At 42.9% G+C, this 23,397-nt stretch overlaps 1 protein-coding gene across 3 annotated transcripts in view; it reads left to right on the plus strand.

The window, feature by feature from the left end:
• Positions 1–23,397, plus strand: part of SENP6 (SUMO specific peptidase 6) — a 586,019-nt gene that overhangs the window by 418,648 nt on the left and 143,974 nt on the right. For all 3 annotated transcript variants that reach the window (XM_086926520.1, XM_086926518.1, XM_086926519.1), the window contains one exon: positions 5,203–5,306. In XM_086926520.1, coding sequence (XP_086782646.1) covers positions 5,203–5,306 — 104 coding nt within the window. The remainder of the gene's footprint in view (positions 1–5,202; positions 5,307–23,397) is intronic.

The raw sequence follows: 23,397 nt of genomic DNA on the forward strand, positions 1-23,397 counted from the left end.
ATTTCGGTCTAAATCACCCCTCTAAGAATTATCGCGTATGCCTAACCGGGGCACCTACGTTCCATCAGAAAAGGTACTAAAATATAATAAACTTAGTTTAGACAGCAAAATTTGCAGCTGAACTTACAGGGCATAGAGAACACAGGATCATTTTGGTTGCTCTCTTTAGTTTAAGCATGTCTCTCTCACAAAATTGGCTCGGGCTCCCTTCCCATCTTCCCTATATTAAGCCACCTTTACTTATGTGAAGCTTCCATCTGCAAGCAAAAGACCATTTTCGTATGTCTGAATGTAAACTAGTCATTGAATATTCTAGGAATTGGTATATATATTGTATATAGTAGTTTGAGAAAAATGTGAAAGATGTAGATAAATGTACAGCGTTTATAAATAAAGGTATGCAAGTGTAGATACGACAGCACCCAGCAAGGCAGGGCCGGCCTATCACATGGGGGAATTCACAACAATATCTGATAGATAAAATCATTGACAGAGATAAAGTAACAGAAGTAACTAGCTAGACATTGAGAATGAATAATATATTGTATAAGACCAAATACTAAAGTATTATTTTTCATCATTGTAGCCACTGTTGATGTAGAAAAGAACAATGCAGAATTCCTGAGGAAGGCGAACGGCCGAAACGCGTTGAAGGAATTATATTCTGCGTTTAAGGAATTAAGTTATAAACTGTGAAGATATTTTAAGGATTATTTAATGTGAAATTACTGTAATGTATTATATGTAAAAAAAAAATTGTACCAAAAAAATAACAAAAATGTGTTTATAAAAAACTGAAATGAGATAAGAGTTGAAAAAAATAACAAATATCAAAAATAAAAATAAAAACACATATCAGATGCCAATTGGTGGAAAGTGATTTATCTAAATACACATGTCTAGTTTACTCATAAAGTACAAGTACACGTAACCCGGTGTGTTCAGTTCACTCTTTACAAAAAAATACTATACCTTGCTAGGGTTTATCCTTTAAGGCAGGGGCCCCAATTTTCCTAAAAAGGGTAAGACAAGTTATCCAGTATGGCTACTGCCTCGAACTTACAGCTACCCCTCCACACATACCACCCAGGCAGCGTCCAATGTCTGCAGAACATCTTACGCTGCTAAAAACAAGAAGTCCTATCACTTCTTCATAAGAACGCAATCGATATAGTCACTTTACATCAAGGAACAGGGGTTTACTTGCTGTATTTTCTAATACCCAAAAAGGATGGGACACTAATACCAATTCTTGACCTCAGGCCCCTCAATCACTATATACACTCAGATCATTTTCATATGATCACTTTACAACAAGTGCTCCCATTGCTGCAACAAGGCGACTTCCTTACAACACTAGATCTAAAAGATGCCTACTTCCACCTTCTTAAACATCCTTCTCTCAGGAAATATCTAAGGTTTGTACTGGAAGGAAAGCACTACCAATTCAAAGTCTCATAACATTCTCTGAGCACACTAATGAGTAACTAAAGGACGGTTTCAACCAAATTAGAGTTGCAAAAAGAAATTAAATAGCTGGCAGTCCACTTAATATCATGAAAAAATCAAGTCCGTTCTCCAGACGTAGAAGTATCTGCAAGTCTTCAAGGGTTTATTCCAAAGTAACATAAGTTCTATACATCAGTCTCTGTACATGGATGGTACATCAGCCAACACGTGTTTCGTCGTGTATTTATATCATACATAGACTTCTTCAGGGCTCAAAATAAATAGAATTTCCTGGATATATAACTCCTTCGTCTTGATTACCAGGAAAAATTATCAAAATTTTACCATAAGTACGTGTTCAGTATTCGGTATATAGATTCCAACGCTTTCAATAATATCTCCTCGTTATATATTGTCACGAAGTGGATTTCAAATAACTGAGGTAGCTTAATACTCCTGTATCAACACAATATTCGTCTTTGAAACAGACTGAGGACTTAGACCCCAAATTATAGAGTGTTTCCTTCTCGTCCTCATAAATGTTATAACTCTCAAATTGTAATATCTTCAGAACTCGTGATAAATCAGGAGGATCATCAAATTAATATCACCAAAGTCAAGTCCGGTCCTCCGTACTCCTCCTGTACGGTGGCAGCAAAAATCCTTGCTGCTTGTCGGCATAGTATAACCAATTCAAAGTCCTTCCATTCGGGGTAACAACTGTACCAAGATTGTTCATAAAGTGCCTAGCAGTAGTAGAAGCACATCTCAAAAGACAACAGATGCATGTCTTCCCTTATCTAGACGTTCAGCTCATAAAAGCCAAGTCATTCAATCAGTGTGTCCAACACACACATCAAACAATTCAAACATTGCACGACTTAGGGTTCACCATCAACTACATCAAGTTGTACCTACTGCCCTCTTATGTACATCAATATTTAGGGGCTACAATAAACATGTCGACAGCTCTAGCGTATCCCAGTCCAGCAAGGATACAGAGCATTCAAACCTTAGTCACAAAGTTCCAACATCAACACTCTCTCCCAGCCAGAGTGTTCATGAGACTAATAGGCATGACAGTATCTTGCATCTTCATTGTACCATATGCAAGGCTGCAAATGCGCCCGTTACAGCAATATCTAGCACAACAGTGGAATCAGGCTCAAGGACAACTAACAGACCTGGTGTAGGTAGATCGCCGCACACATCGCTCTCTGCAGTGGTGGAACACCAAAAACTTGACAAAAGGGCAACCGTTCCTCGAACCTATTCCACAAATTGTACTTACAGTAGACTCATTTCTCACAGGATGGGGAGCCCATGTCATACATCATACAACTCAAGGGCAATGGACCAATCAACAAAAAGCGTTCCATATCAGTCACCTAGAGCTGCTAGCAATATTCTTAGCACTCAAAACATTCCAAGTACAAGTACAAAACTAAGCTGTCTTAATCCGGACGGACAGCATGACAGCTATGTACTATATACAAAAACAGGGGGGGGGGGGGGGGGACACACTCTTTACAACTGTCCCAGCTTGCACAGAACATTTGGAGATGGGCCATTCCACGAAACATATATCTGTTAGGAGAACACCTTCCTGAAGTTCACAATCCGATAGCAGATCTGTTAAGTCGACAGACACAACAAATTCACAAATGGGAACTACATCTGCAAGTTCTGCAACCATTCTTTCACAAGTGGGGCTATCCAGACATAGATCTGTTCGCCACACACAAACGCAAAATGCCCAACCTTCGCCGCCAGGTTTCCACACCCGCTGTCCAAGGGCAATGCGATATGGATGAACTGGTCAGGCAGATTTGTGTACGCTTTTCCGCCACTACCACTAATACCACCAATAGTGCGCAAGCTAAGACAACAGTTGCTCAAACTGATTTTAGTAGCTCCCACATGGGCACGCTAACCGTGGTATACAACTCTGCTAGAACTATCCCTAGTTCCACACCAAAAGCTACGTCTGACACCATCCCTGCTAACGCAGAACCGTGGAGACATCAGACATCCAGACCCAAGTCAACTGAATCTGGCGATCTGGTTCCTGAAGTCTTAGTTTGGTTTATCTTAACCTACCACCAGACTGTATGAATATCATTAAAGCAGCCAGGAGACCTACTACTAGAGCTTGCTAAGCTGCTAAATGGAAAGGATTTGCCATTTACTTCAACAATAACCAAATTGATCCCCTAGATGCTTCCATCCAAAATATCATTGGTTACCTTCTACATTTACAAAGATGTAATTTGGCATATTCATCTATACGCCTACATCTGGCAGCAATTGCAGCATATTTACAAAATAGACAACATCTGTCTCTATTTAGAGTGCCTGCTATTAAAGCACCACCCTCTCCAGTGTGAAACCTAAACATTGTTCTTACAAGCCTCATGGCATCACCTTTTGAACCTCTACACAAATGTGAACTGCAATTCCTCACATAGCTATTACCTTTCTTAGGAGAGTAAGTGAGATTCAAGCTTTCACTATACAAGAACCATTTTTACAATTACACCGTAATAAAGTGGTTCTCAGAACAAATCCCAAATTCCTTCCAAAAGTCATTACTCTGTTTAATTTAAACCAATCTGTAGAGTTACCAGTGTTTTTCCAAAACCCAGACTCTGTAGCAGAAAGAGCTCTACACACACTAGACGTTAAGAGCTCAACTCTATTATATAGATAGGACCAAATCTTTTCGCAAAACAAAGCAATTGTTTGTAGCTTTTTCTCCATCACATAAAGGCAACTCCATCTCTAAAGCTGGAATTGCAAGGTGGATTGTAAAATGTATACAAACATGCTATCAAAAAGCAAAATGTACATTATTACCATCGCTACTAGAGATATTTAGCTCCGGTGCTGACTTATTGGAAATCCCATTGTTCATGACGAGTTCAGCTCGTCATCAGCACAGCTCCACTGTGCCTCATGACGAGCTGAGCTCGTCATGAGCATCGAAGGGGTTAACAGTTCCTCCTAGGGCGCACTCCACACACAAACTAGGAGCCTCAATGGCTTTCTTAGGGAACATTCCCCTAGAAGACATTTGCAAGGCAGCAACATGGTCTACAACACACACCTTCACTAAAAACTATTGTGTTGATGTGCAAGCTAAGCAGCAAGCTGCAGTAGGCCAAGCTGTCCTCAAAATCCTCTTTCAAACTACTGCAACAGATACAGGTGACCACCGCTAAGGGGAGACACTGCTGTACAATCTATGCACATTGTAAGATCTGCAGCTCATATGCCTCAAACGGAAACAATGCTACTTACCAGTATGCATCTGTTCTTGGCATGTAGAGCTGCAGATTCTTACGCCCCCTCCCGCCTCCCTGGGGCCTGTATCTGTTCCAGTTTGATCTTAATTAGATATACACGCATGGACATCCTTTCTTCTTTCTACAAACTCCATCATTTCCCATCATGGCGAAAAACAATCTAAGGATGGAGCCGCTGCCCATGCGTACTATCGTCCAAGGGAGGAGTCACCTATATCTCGTGACTACAAAGACTTCTTCCAAGACAACAACATGCAATCATCTGAGCCCAACACCAGGTGGCGATCTAATGCAGAGTGTAAGAATCTGAAGCTCAACATGCCAAGAACAGATGCATACTGGTAAGTAGCATTTTCCTTGCTCCGTTTCATTGCTTGAAGCAGTATTAATGTGGCAGAAATGTTATTGAAAAACCCATAACATTTACATTATATACCTTTTTTAACAGATGCCTTGGATTCTATCAGGCAAAGCTATAGTGATGAAACCACAGAAAGTAATAAAGCATGCGAAGAGGAGCTTATTGATTTTTCTGAAGATCAAGATAATTCGGTAAGAAAGTTTGGAATTTTAATTGTTAAGAATATATCCTACATCTATCACATCAACAATGTAGACTTTGATTTTCTGGGCTATTGATAGATTGTTCGTCTAAACTAATTTAATGCTGCATAGTGTGGAAGATGATGTGCTCAGACTCCCAACCTCTGAAATTCTACTCTCTTCACTTAACATCTCTTTATACCTTTGTGCAATCTTGTGGCAATACCAGTGTGCCTTTCGCATGCATCCTTGTGTCAAGCAGGCATCTCACATGTTGTACTTTTCCGCAGCCAAGTCTTTCTTTCTTAAAGGTCTTTACAAATCCTAGCTTATTTTAAGGGTGGGAGACTACAGTTGTTTCTAAGAGAATTTGTTTTTCCTGTGACACTTTTTTCAGCAAGATACCATGCTGTGAACTTGCATTTTGGGTCTAATAGCGTCTGCATGTTCCTCCTGTCCACTTTCAATTTACTGCTCTATTTCTTTTGCTTTTTGTTTAGTACTTCTTTTTTATAGTTCAGCAAAACGAAATGGGCAATATCTTTGCATACCAGCATGCTCATGAGCAACTTAATACTATGTGAGGTACTGTTATTTAGTAGTCGAGAATTCGCCAGGCCAAACACATTTGAAGGCTTCCTGATAATCAATGGCTATGGTATCAGATAGGCATACAGAACATTACCCACAGCAAGGCATCTGTACCCAGTGGTTAACCATGTATCAGTTGTGTAGTTTACATGGTATGCATCCTGAATGATAGCAGGAGCTCTGGTCATTTCCTTATTTTTATAGTGGATTTATGTAATTGTTTTGTAACACACAGGCTTTTAAAAACTGACACTTCATATTGCTGGTAGAGATGAATATGTAATAGTTCAAAAAGAGTTCCACCATTATGTGGATAAAGCAGTCTCCAAAGACTGAAAGGATCGGCACATACAGGAAGAACTTTCCAATGTACAGCTAGAATTATGCGTCATGGGGCTATGCCCCATCCTGGAATGGGCTATGGGGCAAAACCACAGAGTTAATCAAGTTGATTGCAAAGGCCTATTTAACTAAACTTGTTTTGAAACATTTCTTGAACATTGCCAGGTTGCGTGAGCTCTTCAGTTTTGGACACAGAGCATTCCAGAGCTGATCTTCCACCACATGGTACAGACTTTATTCTCTGGGCCTCTTGTTGCGTGTGCCCTGCAAAAGGCAATTTATAATACTGTATCTCAGGTTGCTCCACTTTAGTTAGCTTAATGCAGTGAGGAAGATTTAGCTGCAGGAGTATCTTTCTCAGTAGCATGGAATGATGGGTAATTTTATGTTTTACCAATGCAGTGTGATGGTCTAATGAGAGCTCTGAATAAAACCACAATCCAGATACTTTTACTGGATTTGACCTTCAGACAGTGTAGACCGTAGTCTCCAAACAAATGGTAGTGTCCCACTTTGAGATTTTTAATTTTTTACTTGTTTAAACATGCTTCATTCTATCTCCTCTAGTAATGGATATTTATGAGGCAGGTGGTGGTTTATTCACTGATTTTGGGGTTCTAATGTATTCTGCTTTTCACTCTAATTCCTCGCAGTGCATCTCCAGGCAGCAGGCCCTATCTCAATAGTACAACTTTGCCCTTACGATGATGAAATCACATGTTAGAGCCACAGAGACATCACCTGTTTTAATTGGGATTTTGTTTGCGTTTTGGGATAATCCTGGGATAATCCTGAATCATCTTCTTTTGATGGAAGTGGTAAATACAGATGGCAAAAGTCTGTATCAGGTCTACAGTGGACCATGACCACTGTTTCTATGGTTTGTGTGAGATTTTGCACCATACAATTATTTTCTAAAATAAGGACTGCTTTTTATGGCTTCCATTAGAAAGGATCAGCTATAAGCTTACCCTACTCCTTTTCAGGGGTGGGGGGCGGTGGTTGTCCCCTCTGGTAGAAATACTGAACAATGAGTACCATAAACTTAAACATAAGATAAACTTTCCATTACCACAGCTTAGTCAGGAGAAACACTGAATATGAAGTAGAGGGCCCTACATAATTCTTCTTCAGTACCAATTTTAGTTATCTAAAAGCTAGAAATAAAAGTGGGAAGTCCAGAGCAACTTTTGACCCACTTCAGACTTTCAGAAAAGCTATTATGATCTTTGACTAATACTGCAAACTGTGAACCTCTGATGCTCCCTCATTGAACGTTGGCTACTCTTTCTGTAGTGCTAGTGCCTGGGGTTCCTTCTTCTAAGGTACTAGCTTCAAACCTAGTCTGAGACCTACTTAACAAAGTTGCCACCTACTGTTCGTTCTCCTTTGACATCAGAGTTGATACAATGACGGAGGTATTCATTAAAATTCAGAAAGCATACACTGAATGTAGTTGTGGCAACTTGTCCCCACGGTTGACAGCTGTAATGCCAGCATTGTCATATCATAGTTTAGCCATTCTATTCTTCTCTAACTGATACATTTCACTGCTAAGAGTAGCTAGTATGCATATTTTCCTGAGAATCAAGAACCATTGAAGAATGTTTTTTTAACTTTTTTTTAAAAACCTTTATTATATCTTTCAGCAAAAATTACAGAAGTAGCCCTACAATCACAGGGGCCGGTCACCACAGGTAAGCGATGCGTATCAGACGTTCCAATAACACAGCTCTTCAGCCGGCAACCCTGCTGAGGTCCGGCAGCGGTAAAGGATATACGGTGCATTGAAAATACTAAAGATCGAAGGATATTCATAAGGTTTCATTTTTTGCCATAGAACAAAACAAAGGAAAAATAACAAACCCTGCACCCCTGCAATGGCTACGGCCTACCCCACTAGCAGCGTGCCTGTCGCCCAGATGAAACCCTAAAAAGAAAGAAAGAAAGAAAAAGGGGCCATAGAACAAAACAAAGGCAAAATAACAACCCCCCCAAGCCCCCCACCCTGCACCCCTGCAATGGCTACGGCCTAAGCCACTAGCAGCGTGCCTGTCGCCCAGAAACATCCCTAAAAGAAAGGAGAAGCGGAGGAGGAGAGATGAAAACCCACTCCCAGACTCCCTTACCCCCCACCAGATGCGACCACCCCGAAACACGGTCAAAGTAGAATGCAGCGAAATATACAATCAATCCGGGGAAGCATGATACACACCCACCCGACTTCCGTACATTACAGGTCACAATCCCAGCAGCAAATTAAATTATTTTGCCGAACCCTAAAAAAACACAAGTTAACCCTGGCCGGTACGATTCTTCACTAGAGCACTTATAACCCAGATCACAACAACAGTGAGAGAAGCAGGGCTTTCATAAAAGTTCAAGTCAGTACGAGCAAATCGAAGAAAGGATAAAAGTTTACGATATCCACAGAACAAGCGAGAAAAAGCATGGTAGGATAATGAAACTCTCAGATAGTCACTGGTGACCTTGTTGAGGCACTCAAGGTTGTCCATAGCGATGTTTAGCGCGATATGGCTCAAGCAGGGGAGGCTAACCATGTTCACGGGCGCACGATCTGTCCTGTAGGGATCAGCAGCGCACACTGAATCCGGCTTCCGCACAGGGTCCTCAAAGTTGAAAATACAATGTTCCATGGGTAGTACAGCTGGCTGAGATGATGCCGAAAAGTCGCCGTCCGGTCTCCGGCAGAGATTGTCCACTGTTGCCGTCAGTGCCTGATATTTGGCGATGATGTGTGACTGGAGTGCTCCAATGGCCGCCATTACGGCATACAGCGGTGGTGTGCCTTCTGTCCCCTCCATCTCCTCTCGCGAAGCAACAGAGCAGGATATGAACCCCGGAGGCAAACTACTCCGGGGTAGCAGGCACAACCGGAGCAGACATCAACAATGGGCGCCCTCACCACACGATTTCTACACCTTCGCCGCTGGTCAGGGCTCCTGTCCGTCCCCCCCGGGAGGCTTACAGTGTCTCTGGGTGTCGGATACAGGGCCGCAGCAACCGAAGAGTCACGGTGCAGCGTCTTCGGTGTAAACAGGATACTAAATCGCCGTTAAAAACAAGCAAAGTGTGTCTCCGTTCGGGAGACCGGACGAAACCCAAAGTCCACAGCCGATGTTGTTCAACTCCAGCCCCGATGGGTTGGAAATCGAGGCCCCGGCTTCCATGCTGAGTTAGGCCGAGAATGAAACACGGCGTATCTTCGTCACCCGATGAGTTAAAAAGTTCGGGATTGCACCTTCAGAGTCAGTTACCCCTCGTGTACACTGGAGTCCGGTGTGAGAACAGGATAATTCGCAGGATATACGAGCTGCTGGCGGAGGTCGGCGGAGCCGGGAGCGTATGCGGCCATCTTGTTTGCTAGCATAGCTCCTCCTACTTTTTTTTTTTTTTTAATATGCTTTTTTAGGTCACAATCTTAGGATACCTGAAATCTTCGTGGTGTGTTGATAAAGACTAGTGACCAAGAAGCGGATAACCTTTTACCACATGAAAGCAGCAAAGTGGTCGATTCTGTACCCTAAAGCAAGCTAGTTAACTGGGTGAATAGTTTGCCCAGCTTAGAGTTGCCCATAAAATCAGGGTGTATGTAGAAAACATAAACCAACTCTGAATAACCCAAAATTCCTCATATTATTATTATGACTGAGCCAGAGTGAGAGATACTGGACAGCAGGACAAGCCTACTGTTGATTGAGTTGCTTCTTAAATAGCCAGGATTTGAGGTGTTTACGGAAGGTCAATTCAGATTGCTCTAATCTGAGATCTAACAGGAGAGAGTTCCGCGGTTCGGCTGCCAAAAACCTTAAGAATGCGCCGCCCAAGTGTTTTCTGTTGTATGAGGAGACCTTAACCAATCCTGTGCCGGCTGATCTCAGACAGCGCCCCGGATGGGAAGGTTGGATTGTCGGACGCAGGAATTGTGGGCATATGCCCCATAATATTTAATGAGCATAGCATACGGCTTTCCTCCACGGGTACCCCATGGAGAATTTCCAAGGCCTGACCCGTGGGGGCAAATTTAGGGATATTTAGCAGCATACAAGCTGCTACTCTTTGTAGCCTGCGTCTGACTCGTCCTACATGCCCCTAAATACAGGATGTTACAATAATCTAGTCTAGAAGTCACAAGGGCCTGGACTGCTGTCTTTTTTGCACAGTCACTGATCAGACCGAGGATCTTTCTGATCCTTTTTAGGATCTCGAAACAAGATCTTGTGAGGGTGGATATTTGGTCCGTGAGGGATAGAATAGAGTCAAGACAAACTCCCAGGTTTTTTACATTGCGGTTTGTAGTTGGGGGAAATCCCAGCTCACTGGGCCACCAGCTCGCGGACCAAATGAATGGTTGTTTGCCTATAACTAAAATGTCAGTTTTACTGGCATTTAGTTTAAGGCAGCTATTTGTCATCCAATTAGCCTGGTCGGTTAGGCATAGCCTGAAGTCCTCTGCTGCATGGCAGTTGTCCTGGGCAAAGGTAATGATCAGCTGTGTCTCATCAGCATATGACACAGTCTGCAGTCCATGTTTTACCACCAGGCCCACAAGCGGCCACATGTAGAGGTTGAACTGGGTCGGGCTCAAAGCTGATCCTTGAGGTACGCCCTGTTTCAGTTGTTGAGTGGAAGAAGCAAACGATTGGAGAGAGACTTGGAAGGTACGGTCCTCTAAAAAATTGGCATGCCAGCCCAGAGCAGAGCCTCCTATCCCTGCATGATATAGCCTATCGAATAGTAGGCCATGAGAGATCGTGTCAAAGGCGGCGCTCATTTCGAGCACAATCAAGGCAGGATTGTGGCCCTAATCTGCTGTTTTGCAGATTTGCTCAGTTGCAAATAGCAGAGCCTACTTTGCTAAAGGAGGGTCTAAAACCCTACTGTGTCTCGTGAAGGAAATTCATGTCCTCCCTGAACTGCATAAGTTGTTGATTCACTCATTTCGCAGCAATTTTTGCAAAGAAAGGCAAAAGCGAGAAGGGTCTGAGATTTTCCGGCATTGATGGATCAAGACTAGGCTTTTTTAATAATGGAGTTTACCATAGCATGTTGCCACTCTTTGGGAACTATTCCAGAGTAGAGAGATATGTTTAGTAGCTCTGTCAGTACTGGTGCATTAACTTTCCTTCCCTGTTTTAAAATAGACTGGGCACTGGATCTAGCGCGGATCCTGATTTGTCTTTCAGCATGAGTGTTGGTTTCATCCTCTGAAATTTGTCTCAAATAGAGGAGCGTATCTGAAGCATCTTCGGGAGAACAGACCCGGCTCGTCCTTCTGAAGGACCTTGCGCTCTCTGGGAATGACGACTAAATTGTGGTAATCTTTTCAGAAAAAGCTTGTGCAATCTAATTGCAATGATCTAAAGAGGCTCTAGATTTTATAATCTTGAAGTGGTCCCTGGGCAAATTTTTGGAATATCACGATTTTTTGGGCATAGAAATTAGCCCGAGCGTGCCTAAGCTCCTTTTGAATAACATTTAAGGCCGCAAGACAGCTTTGTGGTGCTAGTCATAATTTTTGCGCCACATCCATATCACTACGTGTTATAGAAATATAAGTGCCTATAGCAAATTCAGAACCTACAATAGCCCTGTGCCCTGAGTCTAAGAAGATAAACTAAATAAAATGCACCCTATTAATGCCTAGAATTTTGACACTTAGACCAACAGACCAAACTTGCTTGTGAAATAGTGAATGTAGTCTCTCAAATGTTGAAGAACAGGTGGCATGTTTGCCCCATTTTAAAAAGGTAATATTGTACAGCAAATTGGGACATTAGAGTGCCTTCGGTTACAATAAACACAGTAAACGGGTGTCTGCCATGGCAGTAATATTAAAAACTCAAGCATGAATTTACTCCACTGGGTCTTCTAGGGCTGTTCAGGTCCTTCTTATTGACATACCTTTTGACACTGGTAAATTATTCAATGATGAATCTGATAGCACCTCATAAAAACTTAGGCTGAGTAGAGCTACCAGAAGACTGGCATCCACTGTATATCAATTGAACCACCAAATACCTTTGGTTTAACAGATAAGGACGAGTCCACCAGATATCTCAACATATGAGATAATAATTGCTTTTCTAATGGATACCTCTAACTGCAGATGCTTCACTGTTAGATTATCACCAGGCCCCAAACTGCATTTGCTACTTTTTTCAGCAATGCTCCCCGTGCTCTGGCAGGTAGCCCCGTATGGTTCCGCTATTAATTACTGTCACCCCAAAAGTGATGGCGCTCCCCTGAATATAAGACCCTGTGGACTGAAGTCATTTTCTTTCTTTCCATCCCCTTTGACATGGATTCAAAGCTCTGCTCCCAACTTTCCAATTACTTCAATCAATATCACAATGTACAGGGAAATAAGCCTTCGCTGAAAACAACAGAATTCAACCCAGTGCTGTGACTGCAGAAAACAAATGTCTTTCGCGGATCCACACAACATGTACCTATTTCATCATGACTCCAGATCATCCCCTAAGCATGCTGTAATGTGCCCAAAGACAATCGAGTTGCGAGTGGTGAAACTTAACATTGCAGAGCATAGTAAGAGGTTGTAGTTGAAACCAAGGTTGTGCCCTAAGTCTGGGTCTTTCTGTATAGTGGTCCTGAGGTCAGTCACATGTGAATTTCAGTTCCCACTCAGCCTTTCAGTATTTTGAAGTCATAAATGTGGCATATGCGCAAGACCCAAGTGGCACTCATTCCTATCTGGCCACTCGAAGTCTGGCAAGAAATCACAAGCACATCACTCAAAGCGTCCGTTGTTTTATGACTCCAAGCTGATCATGGCACACCCTGAATTTCCAGTGCCATTTTCTGCCCCCCAGCAAATAGCGACCAACAAGATAGTCATGATCCAAACTTTCCAGAAGCTAGTTTTGCAGTATGAATCCTTTTTTGAATTCACATGCTATGCATTATTCCGCCATCTAGTGGCTGGGTCTGTAATGGTCTTTGTTTTTTTTTCTCTGGGGGGTGTTGTCTACTGCCATTTGGTGCTAGGTCCATCCCATGTGTGACCCTAGACGGCACCCAGGAAGTTCCTGCACGTGGTAGCCATCTTCTGATTCTTTTTTCCGCCATTGGGTCTGGAAGTATAGAGAGACACTCCGAAGTTCTGGACGGAATCCCTGAAAGAATCAAGGAATTTGAGTAACAAAACCATAAGTCATCGACTGAGAAGACACCGGAGAAGGAGAGAGACCTCCAATACCTTTCCCTGTTGGGGAACCCCGAAAGAGCAACAAAGCACATGTATCAAAAGAGGGCGAGGTGGGGGCCATGCAAAATACGCCTTTCAAATTTTGCCCAAAGTGCCACCACAAGGTTGCATAATGCGATCCACACAACGCTTGTAACCTCTGCCTGCAGAGGGATCATAAGGATAAAGACTGCGAGGCCTGCGCGATATTCGTGTTGAAGACACTCAAGGTATGCTGAAAACAAAGGCAAGACCATTACACAGTCATGCTCCAAAGCCAGAAACAACCATTGCTAAGGGACTTTGGCCTCTCAAGCGAGGAGGACGATCTAGGAGTGGCCGCAGAATCGACACACAAGAGGGCTGACATTGTGATCCTCGAAGGGGGCACCGAGAAGAGGCATACCACGCAGAAGGCGACGAAGGACACTGAGAAAAAGACAAGGTAAGAAACCCTCACCCGTTGGAAACCAAGAGACCCGAAAAGAAGGCGCGAAAGGCAGCCCAGGCATCGAAGAAAACTATGACCGAGGGTCAGCCACGACCAAAAGAAACCAACAGATCTCACCCCAGGGATACTGACATGGGAAGATCGTCGAAATCAATGAAGGCAAGCGCTGAGCGAGAGGCCACGCGGGGAAAGACCACACCTTCAGAGGCAGAATCTAGCACATCCAAGAAGAGAATCTCCCCGGCCTCAGATGCCAAAAGGGTCCTGTAGGTGGAGAAGAAGAAAAGACGCCTGGAAACGGAAATGGCAGCACTCCTTCAACCAAAAAAAGGAGTTTCACAAATCCCTGAAGGAATTCCGAATTCCTGCGAAACTTGCAGCTGAAAATGCTGAAGAGGAGGAAGATGACCTTGAAGCTGTCAACCCCCGATCCTCACAGAGAGGATTTCGAAGAGAAGCTAGACGCTCCAGAAGTAACAGTAAAGCATGCGTTATAACATACGTCACGAATATGCGGTCCGGAGGTTCCTGTTTAGGTGATTCTGCCTATGTGTATCTTCTGAGCAAATTCTCGGGATATGAACTACTCTCTGAGACCATGGGGCAAAATTCGGTCCCCATTAATATACTACGTGACATTTCCAAATACGTATGTACTAACGCTTGCTTTACTGTTGCAGCGTATTTTAAGTATTATCTCACCTCATTTCAGAACAATGAGGAGTGGCGAACACAGGGGGTCCCTGTGTAGTCCTCACATAGAGCTTGATTTAAATGCTAGATACACCTAACCCATTGTAATTAGGACCCCTAGCGTTCTATCCCATTTTAGACCATAACGACTAGGAGCAAGAATAAATCTATGTCGCCGACTAGATAGGTATTTTTAATCATTTCTAGCCCACTCCACCCCACTACACTGTCTGCACTGCACATATTCCATCACTATAGTGCTCCTACGTAATTCCGCAAGTTGTAGCATGCCTCAGCCCGTAGAGGACCGAGATGGCCCCTATGATGAAGCATGTCACCGTGGGGAAACCCTGGTGAGTGAGGGGACTCAAGAAAGAAAACTTTTCCTTTCTGACATTATCTTTTCCAACTCCAGGGAGTTTTGTGAAAATCCGTCTTTAAAAGGCTAGGTTCTTGATCCCTAGATTTAGGGATTTTCAGGGCTACCTTTATAGGCCTGCCACACCTCTGGAAAGCAGTGGAGGCGCGCCATCAGATTGACCCTAAGACATTTTTGAGGTTTTACATTGACGGTACGACAGATCATCATGTAAAATGGTCAATTCTTTAGGGTGTTCACTGGGACTGAGAAAGCCTATGCAGAACAGAAGAGGACTGTTGAGGTAGTCTAATGCATTAAATTAATTATAATCTGTTTATTTCGTTAAAAAAGTACACCCTTAAAAACATCACAAAAGATAAAAGCAAACAATAAGCTTACAAATAATACATTTAATAAAACTGGTACATAGAATCATTTTAGCAACTACTACTAATGTAAACAGACATTCAATAAATTGCAATAAATGATCCTGTTGATATAAAACAATTTAAAACACATCATTCCAAGCAATAATTAAACTCCCCGAAGGTTCACAGACACGAGATACCACAGGCTTTAGCACCATAATGTGCAAAATTAGTAGCAAAATACGTTTTAAGCACACTGCATCAAAATTATTACAAAGTGGCTAGGTACATTAGCACCCCTACAATAGCACTAAAGAACATAAGTACATCTAACTGGTTAGTGTATGCCTGCAAAACACTATAGCACAGAGTCACTTAGCACCTGCTAGTGCCTTGCCTCTAACAAACCACATCTGGCCCAAGCATTTTCCACGGCAAACACATATAGGGGTCTATGGTCAAATTGCCAGATCCTCATAGCTGTTAGACAGTTTCTTGGGCCCAGAGTTTTGCAAACCAGCCTAATACAGCGACTCCTAGGCTGGGCATAGGCTGAGCAGATGAATAACACGTGGGCTATAGTACTTTCTTTGCCCTTTTTGTAGCTTGGGCAAGTGTAAGAGAGCTCATTTAATAGTAAACAACTTAAGGAGTAGAGAGCCAGTCCTGAACTGCACATTTAGCTTTCCGTCTAGAGGGATGGTTATGCAGTCCAGGTAATCTTCAGAGGACTGGGCTTGAACTGTATAAAATTCATAGTAAGAGAACCTCTGGAGATGTTTTCAGACTCTTTCTGTGCCACCCAATGATAATAGTTTTTTGATTTGCTCTTTTGAGGGAATTCGCTCAGGCAATAGTTTCTTCCAATGGCTAGACAAGCCTAGGGAAATAAGTGTTTTTCTAATGCATTAAAACTGCTACATGCTGGCTTATAAGAAAATTCTACAAGGCCTCCAAGCTCATTCCACCAAGGTTAAGGCTGCTGCAATGGTCTTGGCTAGGGAAGTGTGTGTTTTTGATAAACTGCAACGTTAGTGCATTCATTCATGAAACACTACTGCCTTAACAGTTCAGTTTAACAGAAGATCCTTTTTGACTGCTCGATTCCGCAAGACTTCGCATTCGAGTCCTTTCATCAGACCCTCCACGTTTGGGAGGTATTCCTCTGGTATCTCTCCTGAAGGTGAAGATCTGTGGTAGGGCAAGTTACTTACCTTTGACTACTTATACAAAAATTCTTTACCTGTATCAATCAAAAGGGGCTATACGTCGCAAATGGATTAACACCCAAGAAGCTGGCCTATAGACAAAGGCATGCCACAGTCAGAGATTCAAAGCATATCAAAATATATTAATAATCAATTAACATAATAGTATTTTAAATAGACAATAATAAAAGAGATAAATAACATCCCACACCCCACTCGCTCAACCATTTATGACGACACTCATAACCATACATTCTCATACGGCCTAAAACTCAGGAATCCAGCCATACTCCCAGCAACAAAGGCAGTACATACATGGGTGGACCAAAGTGACCAGAGAAATAATAACATTGATGATATTTTTCACATACACAGATCCTTTTTGCGACTGATAGCATATGTACCATCAACGTTTACTTTCAAAATTAAACAGTAAAGGCAAACCAAAAATTGGGTAATGAGTTAATTATTGGTCCACAAAGATTTTACAACGCAGACGTGTGTTTCGGTGTGCGACTTCATGGAGGTCTCACCTTCCTCAGGGTGGGTGTATCCGAGGAAATGGTCGTGGGATGTACCTAAAATGAACAAATATTGGAGGGATACAAAATATGCGTGCAATGGAATGATATGTAAACAAAAGGTTAATACAGTGCATGCTCATTTAGTCAAAAGGACTCCGCTTCAAGTTTGGGTTAACGCTAAACAGATTTGAGGGACCAGTGCGCACAAGAAAGATTTGATGTGTGTGAAGTGATCATAGAAGCAGTCACCCAATGAACAGACATGGATCGTACATAAAAGATGAAGAGATGATGAAAGTTTAGGCCTGATAGACAAAAGTGAAATCCAGTGTGCTTAGTGTCTCCTATAAAGATGTCTATAACTAGAGACACAAAACAGTAAATAATATAAAGAATGTGGAGCCAAGATCGGAAAATGAACACACTTAAAAGGCAGATAAAAAGAATATATACATGGCAACCTGGGCTTTTGGCCAGAGGGACTGATCAAAGCTGATAATGAGATTGACAGTATATAAAAAACAATCCAGAGGGTACCTAGGTAAGTACAGAAACACAAAGGGATGTAAAATAACGACACAGATAATAAGAGAAAATACGAGTGGAGAGATATAGTGCAAACACGAGGTCTTACCACTGCAGCAGACAGGGCTCGCTATGGACAAATGAAACCCAGCCAGAATGGTTCAAAACAGCCTGGTTGGGGAGACGGGTACAATTCAAATGATAACTCCTCCATGCATTTTCAAAACATGTAATAATGTCTGTTAAGAAAAAGACAAACGATCATTTAGTAAAAAAACGCCTGCCGACAATCTGCTAATGAGGCGGCAGGGAAAGGCAGGAGGTCGCGCAAATAAATAAAGGCTCAAAGGGCCACAGTCACAGGCAACGGGAACTTTACCTTTTAAGAGAAATAAACTTGCGGACAATGAGGCAGGTGGGGCTCCGAATAATTGGTGCCGCCGATGGACAATGCAAGGATAAAAGCAGGGTGCTCATGCAGCGATACCTCCGTCTACATGCAGAGAAGAGAAACCGTTAAAGCAGGGTTGTCGCACTGAGGGGAAATTGCTTTATTACTGAAAAAACCACAAAGGGTCAAAATCCTTCAGAGCCTCACCTGTTGGAAGTGCAACCCTCTAGTACGCGGGCCGGTCACGTGCCAGAACAGCCAAGCCGCTTGTGAAGCAATACCAAGCCTATCAGAGGGGGCTGCGAAGAATAATTGGGTGCGAAACCACGCCTACTGGGATCGCGGCTTGTTAAACGTCCGGTAGAAGGGCAAGGGCTCCTATAGAAAGTGCACATCCGTACAGTTTAAGAAGGGGACAACACTGTTAAAGGTACTACCAAGGGGCAGGTAGACCAAAATTAATCTATTTAAGAGACAATAAGGCTATGCGTGCATAATATCAGAATTACCACAAATGGTGACTACAAAATAGAATAAAACAAATATAAAATAACAGAGACAAGTTCAATTAATAAATGAGAACAGAAAGGGGGCGCAAGAGAGTAGCCCCCATTCCGTGGCAAAATTCAGGAAGGGTATGGTCAAGCCAATGCGGGTGGGGCCCCACACCACAGGCGCATAAATCGGTCAGATGATGGCATTCTCCCATGAGAGATTTTCATTGAGTCCCTTCTCTTTCGTGTGAAGGGTATAAATCCAATATACCTCTCTTTTCTTGCGTATAGCATTTACATCTGTCCCATTGGGGGCATGTATCTTTTCCAATATAGTCCAGCGGAGGTCAACCTCTGTATGTTGGGCCTCGATCCAGTGGTTCACTAGGGGGGCAGCACTTTACGTAGCCTTATGTTAGATTTATGTTCTCCAAATGGATTCTACACTCCCTGCCAGTTTCTCCAATGTATGCTAAATCGCAGGGACAAAAGATTGTGTAGATAATATTGGCTGATTGACAATTTGTCATGTCTTTAAGAGATACTGTATGGTCATACATGCGAATCTGGTCGTTCACTATGGCGTTAGGGCAGGCTTGGCAAGTCCCTCATTTATGGTTGCCGTTGACCGGTAGGTTCCCTGTAATGGACTTTTGAATGAAGCGGTTTTCATGGCGTCTCTTTGCCTTCACTAGGCTATTTTTAAGGTTCTTGTTCCTTGTGAAGGCAAACAAAGGCATATGGATAATTTGTGGCTGCGGGCCCAGGTTCAAGATATGTCATTGAGAATTGATTATTTGGTTATCTTGTGGTCATAGTTTGAACGTTTGGTAACACAAACCACTCTGTCAGTCTGTTCCTTGTTTCTGGATTGAAACATGATCCCTCGGTCGTAGTACTTTGCTCTCTTGAAGGCATCTTTAATGATTCTAGTAGGGTATACCCTTAGAATTAGCTTATTTTTCAAAGTTTCGGCATGTGCCAAGTAGTTTTTGATAGTATTACAATTTCTGCAAAAACGCAGAAATTGGCTAAATGGAATGCCATTCTTCCGGCACCTGGGATGAAAACTGCTGTAGTGCAGCAGTGTATTTCTTGCCGTGGACTTAGTCAATAGTGAGACCGATAGTTTTAAATCTGAATGTTCAATCTAAACATCAAGGAATTCCAATTTGTTATTACTCATGTGGGCAGTAAATTTCAAATTAGTCTGCCGAGTTGATCCATAGAATGAATTCTTCCAATGTTTCCTGGTCACCCTTCCAGACGAAAAATATGCAGTCTATGAAGCGTGAAGGGGGCCAGTTCATTATAGATGTTAAGATTCTCAAAGTGGCCCATATAGAGACATGCCACACTAGGGACGCAAGCAGTCCTCCATACTGACTCCCTTCACTTGCTGGTAAAAAGCACTGTCCTATTCGAAGACGTTCTCACTAAGAATGATGTTAAGGCATTGGACGATAAACTGTATATGATTGCAGCCATCCTCAGCTTCTAGGTATTCCTCGATCACCCCGAGTGCTCAAGATTGTGGGATGTTGGTGTATAAGGACTCTAGGTCCATAGACAAGGACATCTCCCTGTCCTGATCGCATGGGAGGCCTTCGATTTTTTTTTTATTTATTATATAAAATGGCCAGTATCGTTCACATACGAGAGCAGTCTCGCCATCAACGGTTGCAAGAATCGATCCACGTATTTAGATAGGTACTTACCTTTGACAGCTTTCTGGTGAACACTCTAACCCTAGATTCCTCACTTCTGTAATATGGACTCTTGAACATCATAATTAGGTTGCCAGTTAGATATTGGCCCACTGTGCCATACAGTTTGTTTTAAGTGCTCCGAGTGAGTGCCTAGAAAGGGGAAATATTAAGAAATTGACATCAGCTCACAGGGTGGTGCTTACAAGCTCCTCTGCTGCTCTGTCACTTGCGGGGTTGGTGTAAAGTCACTGCAGTCCTACGGTATAACCTACTGGCCTGCTGGTAGCATTGATAAAAAAAATCCTAATCCAGTCTGGCGCCTTAGAATATTCTAAAGATGAATCTATGATTAGGTAGAATAGCCACCAGAAAGAGTGTTAACAAATATAAGCAACCGGCTCCTATGAATTTACAGAGGTAGAAACCCAGTTGGACAGTGATCAGTCTTAATCCTCATTCTCTGTCCAACTGCAGCAAAATGACTTGAAGTAGTTGAATGGATAGCTCTAAATGTCTTAGTCACTTCATGATAGGTTTTGCAATTCTTCAAAGGGCAGAGAGAAATTCTGGCAAGTTGGGGCTACACATGATTGAATGTGTGTACCCTTATTTTTCAAGTGGCTTGAACCTGTCCCTCAGTCTCCCAACATCCATATGAAAGACCTGAATGCAAAAATGAAGCCAGAAAGAGCATTTACTAAAGTCATTTCTACTACTAAGAAGAAGAGTTGTGCACAGTCTGCGTATCCTGAAAAAACCTTTGAGGATTAAGAAATTCAAAATGGTTAAACTGCTGTTTACCCTTCTATCCTAACAGACCATGTTGCAGTCATTTAGCAAACAGTACTCTCAGGCTGGGTTTCTGGGTAATAAATCAGAAAATTGGCAAATGAGTAACTTACTTAACTGGAGAAAACAGTACAACATAATACAAATAGCTATCAATGAGTTGGTCCCATTCAAATGTTTGTGAAGTGGATATTCTGGAAACACTGGGTTCCAAAAGTAGACAACTTTGCCACCTGTGTTAAAATTGATCTCTTTAGCTTTCCTTGAAATTGTGGAAAACATACCTGAGGGACACTCTGTTGGACTGTATTTTCCCACTTTTGTATGCAGAAGGGTCCTCTAGAAGCTTTAAGGGCTCGTTTGATTATCGATAAAGAAGCAATTTCATCTGCCTTTCAAAGGGAGACTGTAATGGAAATCTGTCAGACTCCACTTTCTCATCTCTTCACATGTTTTCGAACAATTCTTTTGCAAAATTTGGGATGGCAGTTCTGCAGATTTCTTTAGTTTGAGGAATTTGAACACCATACATTCTCGAATTCCCCCATGTATGAAGTTGCTATGGAAAACTTTAAAGATGAGGAATATGCACAAAGACGTATCCATGAGCAGACCGTTTTAATTACCTCTCATTGCTGCTTTTTCTGATGGATATTTCTAATTGCAGATTTCTCAGTTTGATTCCTCAAAATTCTGTCAGTCCTGTCAGACCTTATCACTACTGTCTTTCCAGTGTGCAAGCAATGAAAGGGCTGCCACAAACTGGTGTCTGTGGTGCGTCTGGTGGACCTACCCCGCATGAGACCTCTCTCTGGTGTCTGTGCTCTAAGCAAGATTAGCTGTAGTGCAACATGTGCACGAAGATGAACCCCAATACCATATGAGACTGCAAAGCCAAACTACCTCAAGAATCACCATTGTAACCCAAAGAAGTCAAAGTTAAGAGCGTCGATGCTCTCTCATTTCCGAGGCTATTCTCAAGCATGTTTATCTACAAAGTCAAGATCCTCCGGTAAGTCACAGAAGCTCAAGATGTTGATGCACGGTTCACCTCCGCGCCATGCCCATGGTTCCTCCTCAAAACCATCTCCGGTCTTCTTTCCGATGCACTCCCACTCCCCGGATCATCGGCAATGCTGCAAAAACTTTGCAAATTCAATGAGGCCATGGACAAAGTATTTGGTACCCAACTGGATCGCTCTGGAATGCCTTTGACCAAAAGAATGCAAGGTACCCTCCAGTCTGTTCAAGGAACTCATTCTGACTCCAGACATGACGCCATGCCTGATGCCGCAACCCCAAGAGTTTACGCCAGAAGGAGAGCTGAGGGTGAGCCACCACAACTTCAGCTGGGTTCGCAACTACCCCGACCACATCCCCCTTCTGATTCTGAGGCATTGCTGCATCAATACGAAACTCCAAACCCTGCTGATGACCAATCTATGACGATGAGAACAGTCTTTGACCTGCAGGACTCCAGTGCACTTGATACATTCCCTGACACTAGTCTCCATTCGCCCACACAGACTATTGCTACAGAGGAGTCTGCCTCCTTTGCCACAGTTATGAGATCAGCAGAGTTATTCGGCATCTCGCTACCAACTGCTGAGGTGAAGACCAGCATCCTGACAGGGGTGCTTTACCCAGGAGAACCATCTCTGTAGCATAAATTACCTTTTAAAGAAGCTCTAATGGACACACTGCTGGACACTTGGGCAAAGCCAGGATCTTCGTCTCCAGTCAATAGGCAGGTTAGAAGGTGGCATTGGGCTGTTCCAAAGGACCCTGCCTTCATCCTCTAGCATCCTACTCCAGAGAGCTTTGTGGTGCAGGCCTCCACCAGTTGAATAAACCCAAATTAATTTCTGAACACGCTGCCTGACCGTTGAACTGCATGAAGGCATTTGCGAAATGGATGTTATCCTTGGCTAGTTCTGCCCTTAGATCATTAAATACCACCTGTCTCACGGAAAGCTGTTTGCATGCAGTGTGGGACATAGTGGTGGACATCTTGCGAACAGTCCCACATGATAGTAGGCCAAACATCAATCTTATCATGGATGAGCAAGATGCAGTGAAGTCCTCCATCCAGTCGGGCCAGCAAGTCGGGTCAGGACATTACTGACTGCTTGGGTAGAGCAGTTGGGACAAGATTGACAATTCGCTTCACAAGTTTTACAAGCGACCTCAAACAAATCCTAATGGACATGCCATTTGAGGTCACAGATCTTTTTGGAGTGCTTTGGAGCCAGTAAAGCAACAATGTGCTGTCTTATGGCTTTGGAAGGGGGTTCTAGTAGTGCAACATCAAACCTTACCTCTACAGTAACAGGCTTCCAAAGCCTTTCGAGGCAGAGGAAGGGGATCTGATCATCAGCACACAGGTCCCCAGGGGCAGCGGCCTACCCAAACTCTCTGCTCTCACC

Source organism: Lissotriton vulgaris, chromosome 6 (assembly GCF_964263255.1).
Source record: "Lissotriton vulgaris chromosome 6, aLisVul1.2, whole genome shotgun sequence".
Lineage (NCBI taxonomy): Eukaryota > Metazoa > Chordata > Amphibia > Caudata > Salamandridae > Lissotriton > Lissotriton vulgaris.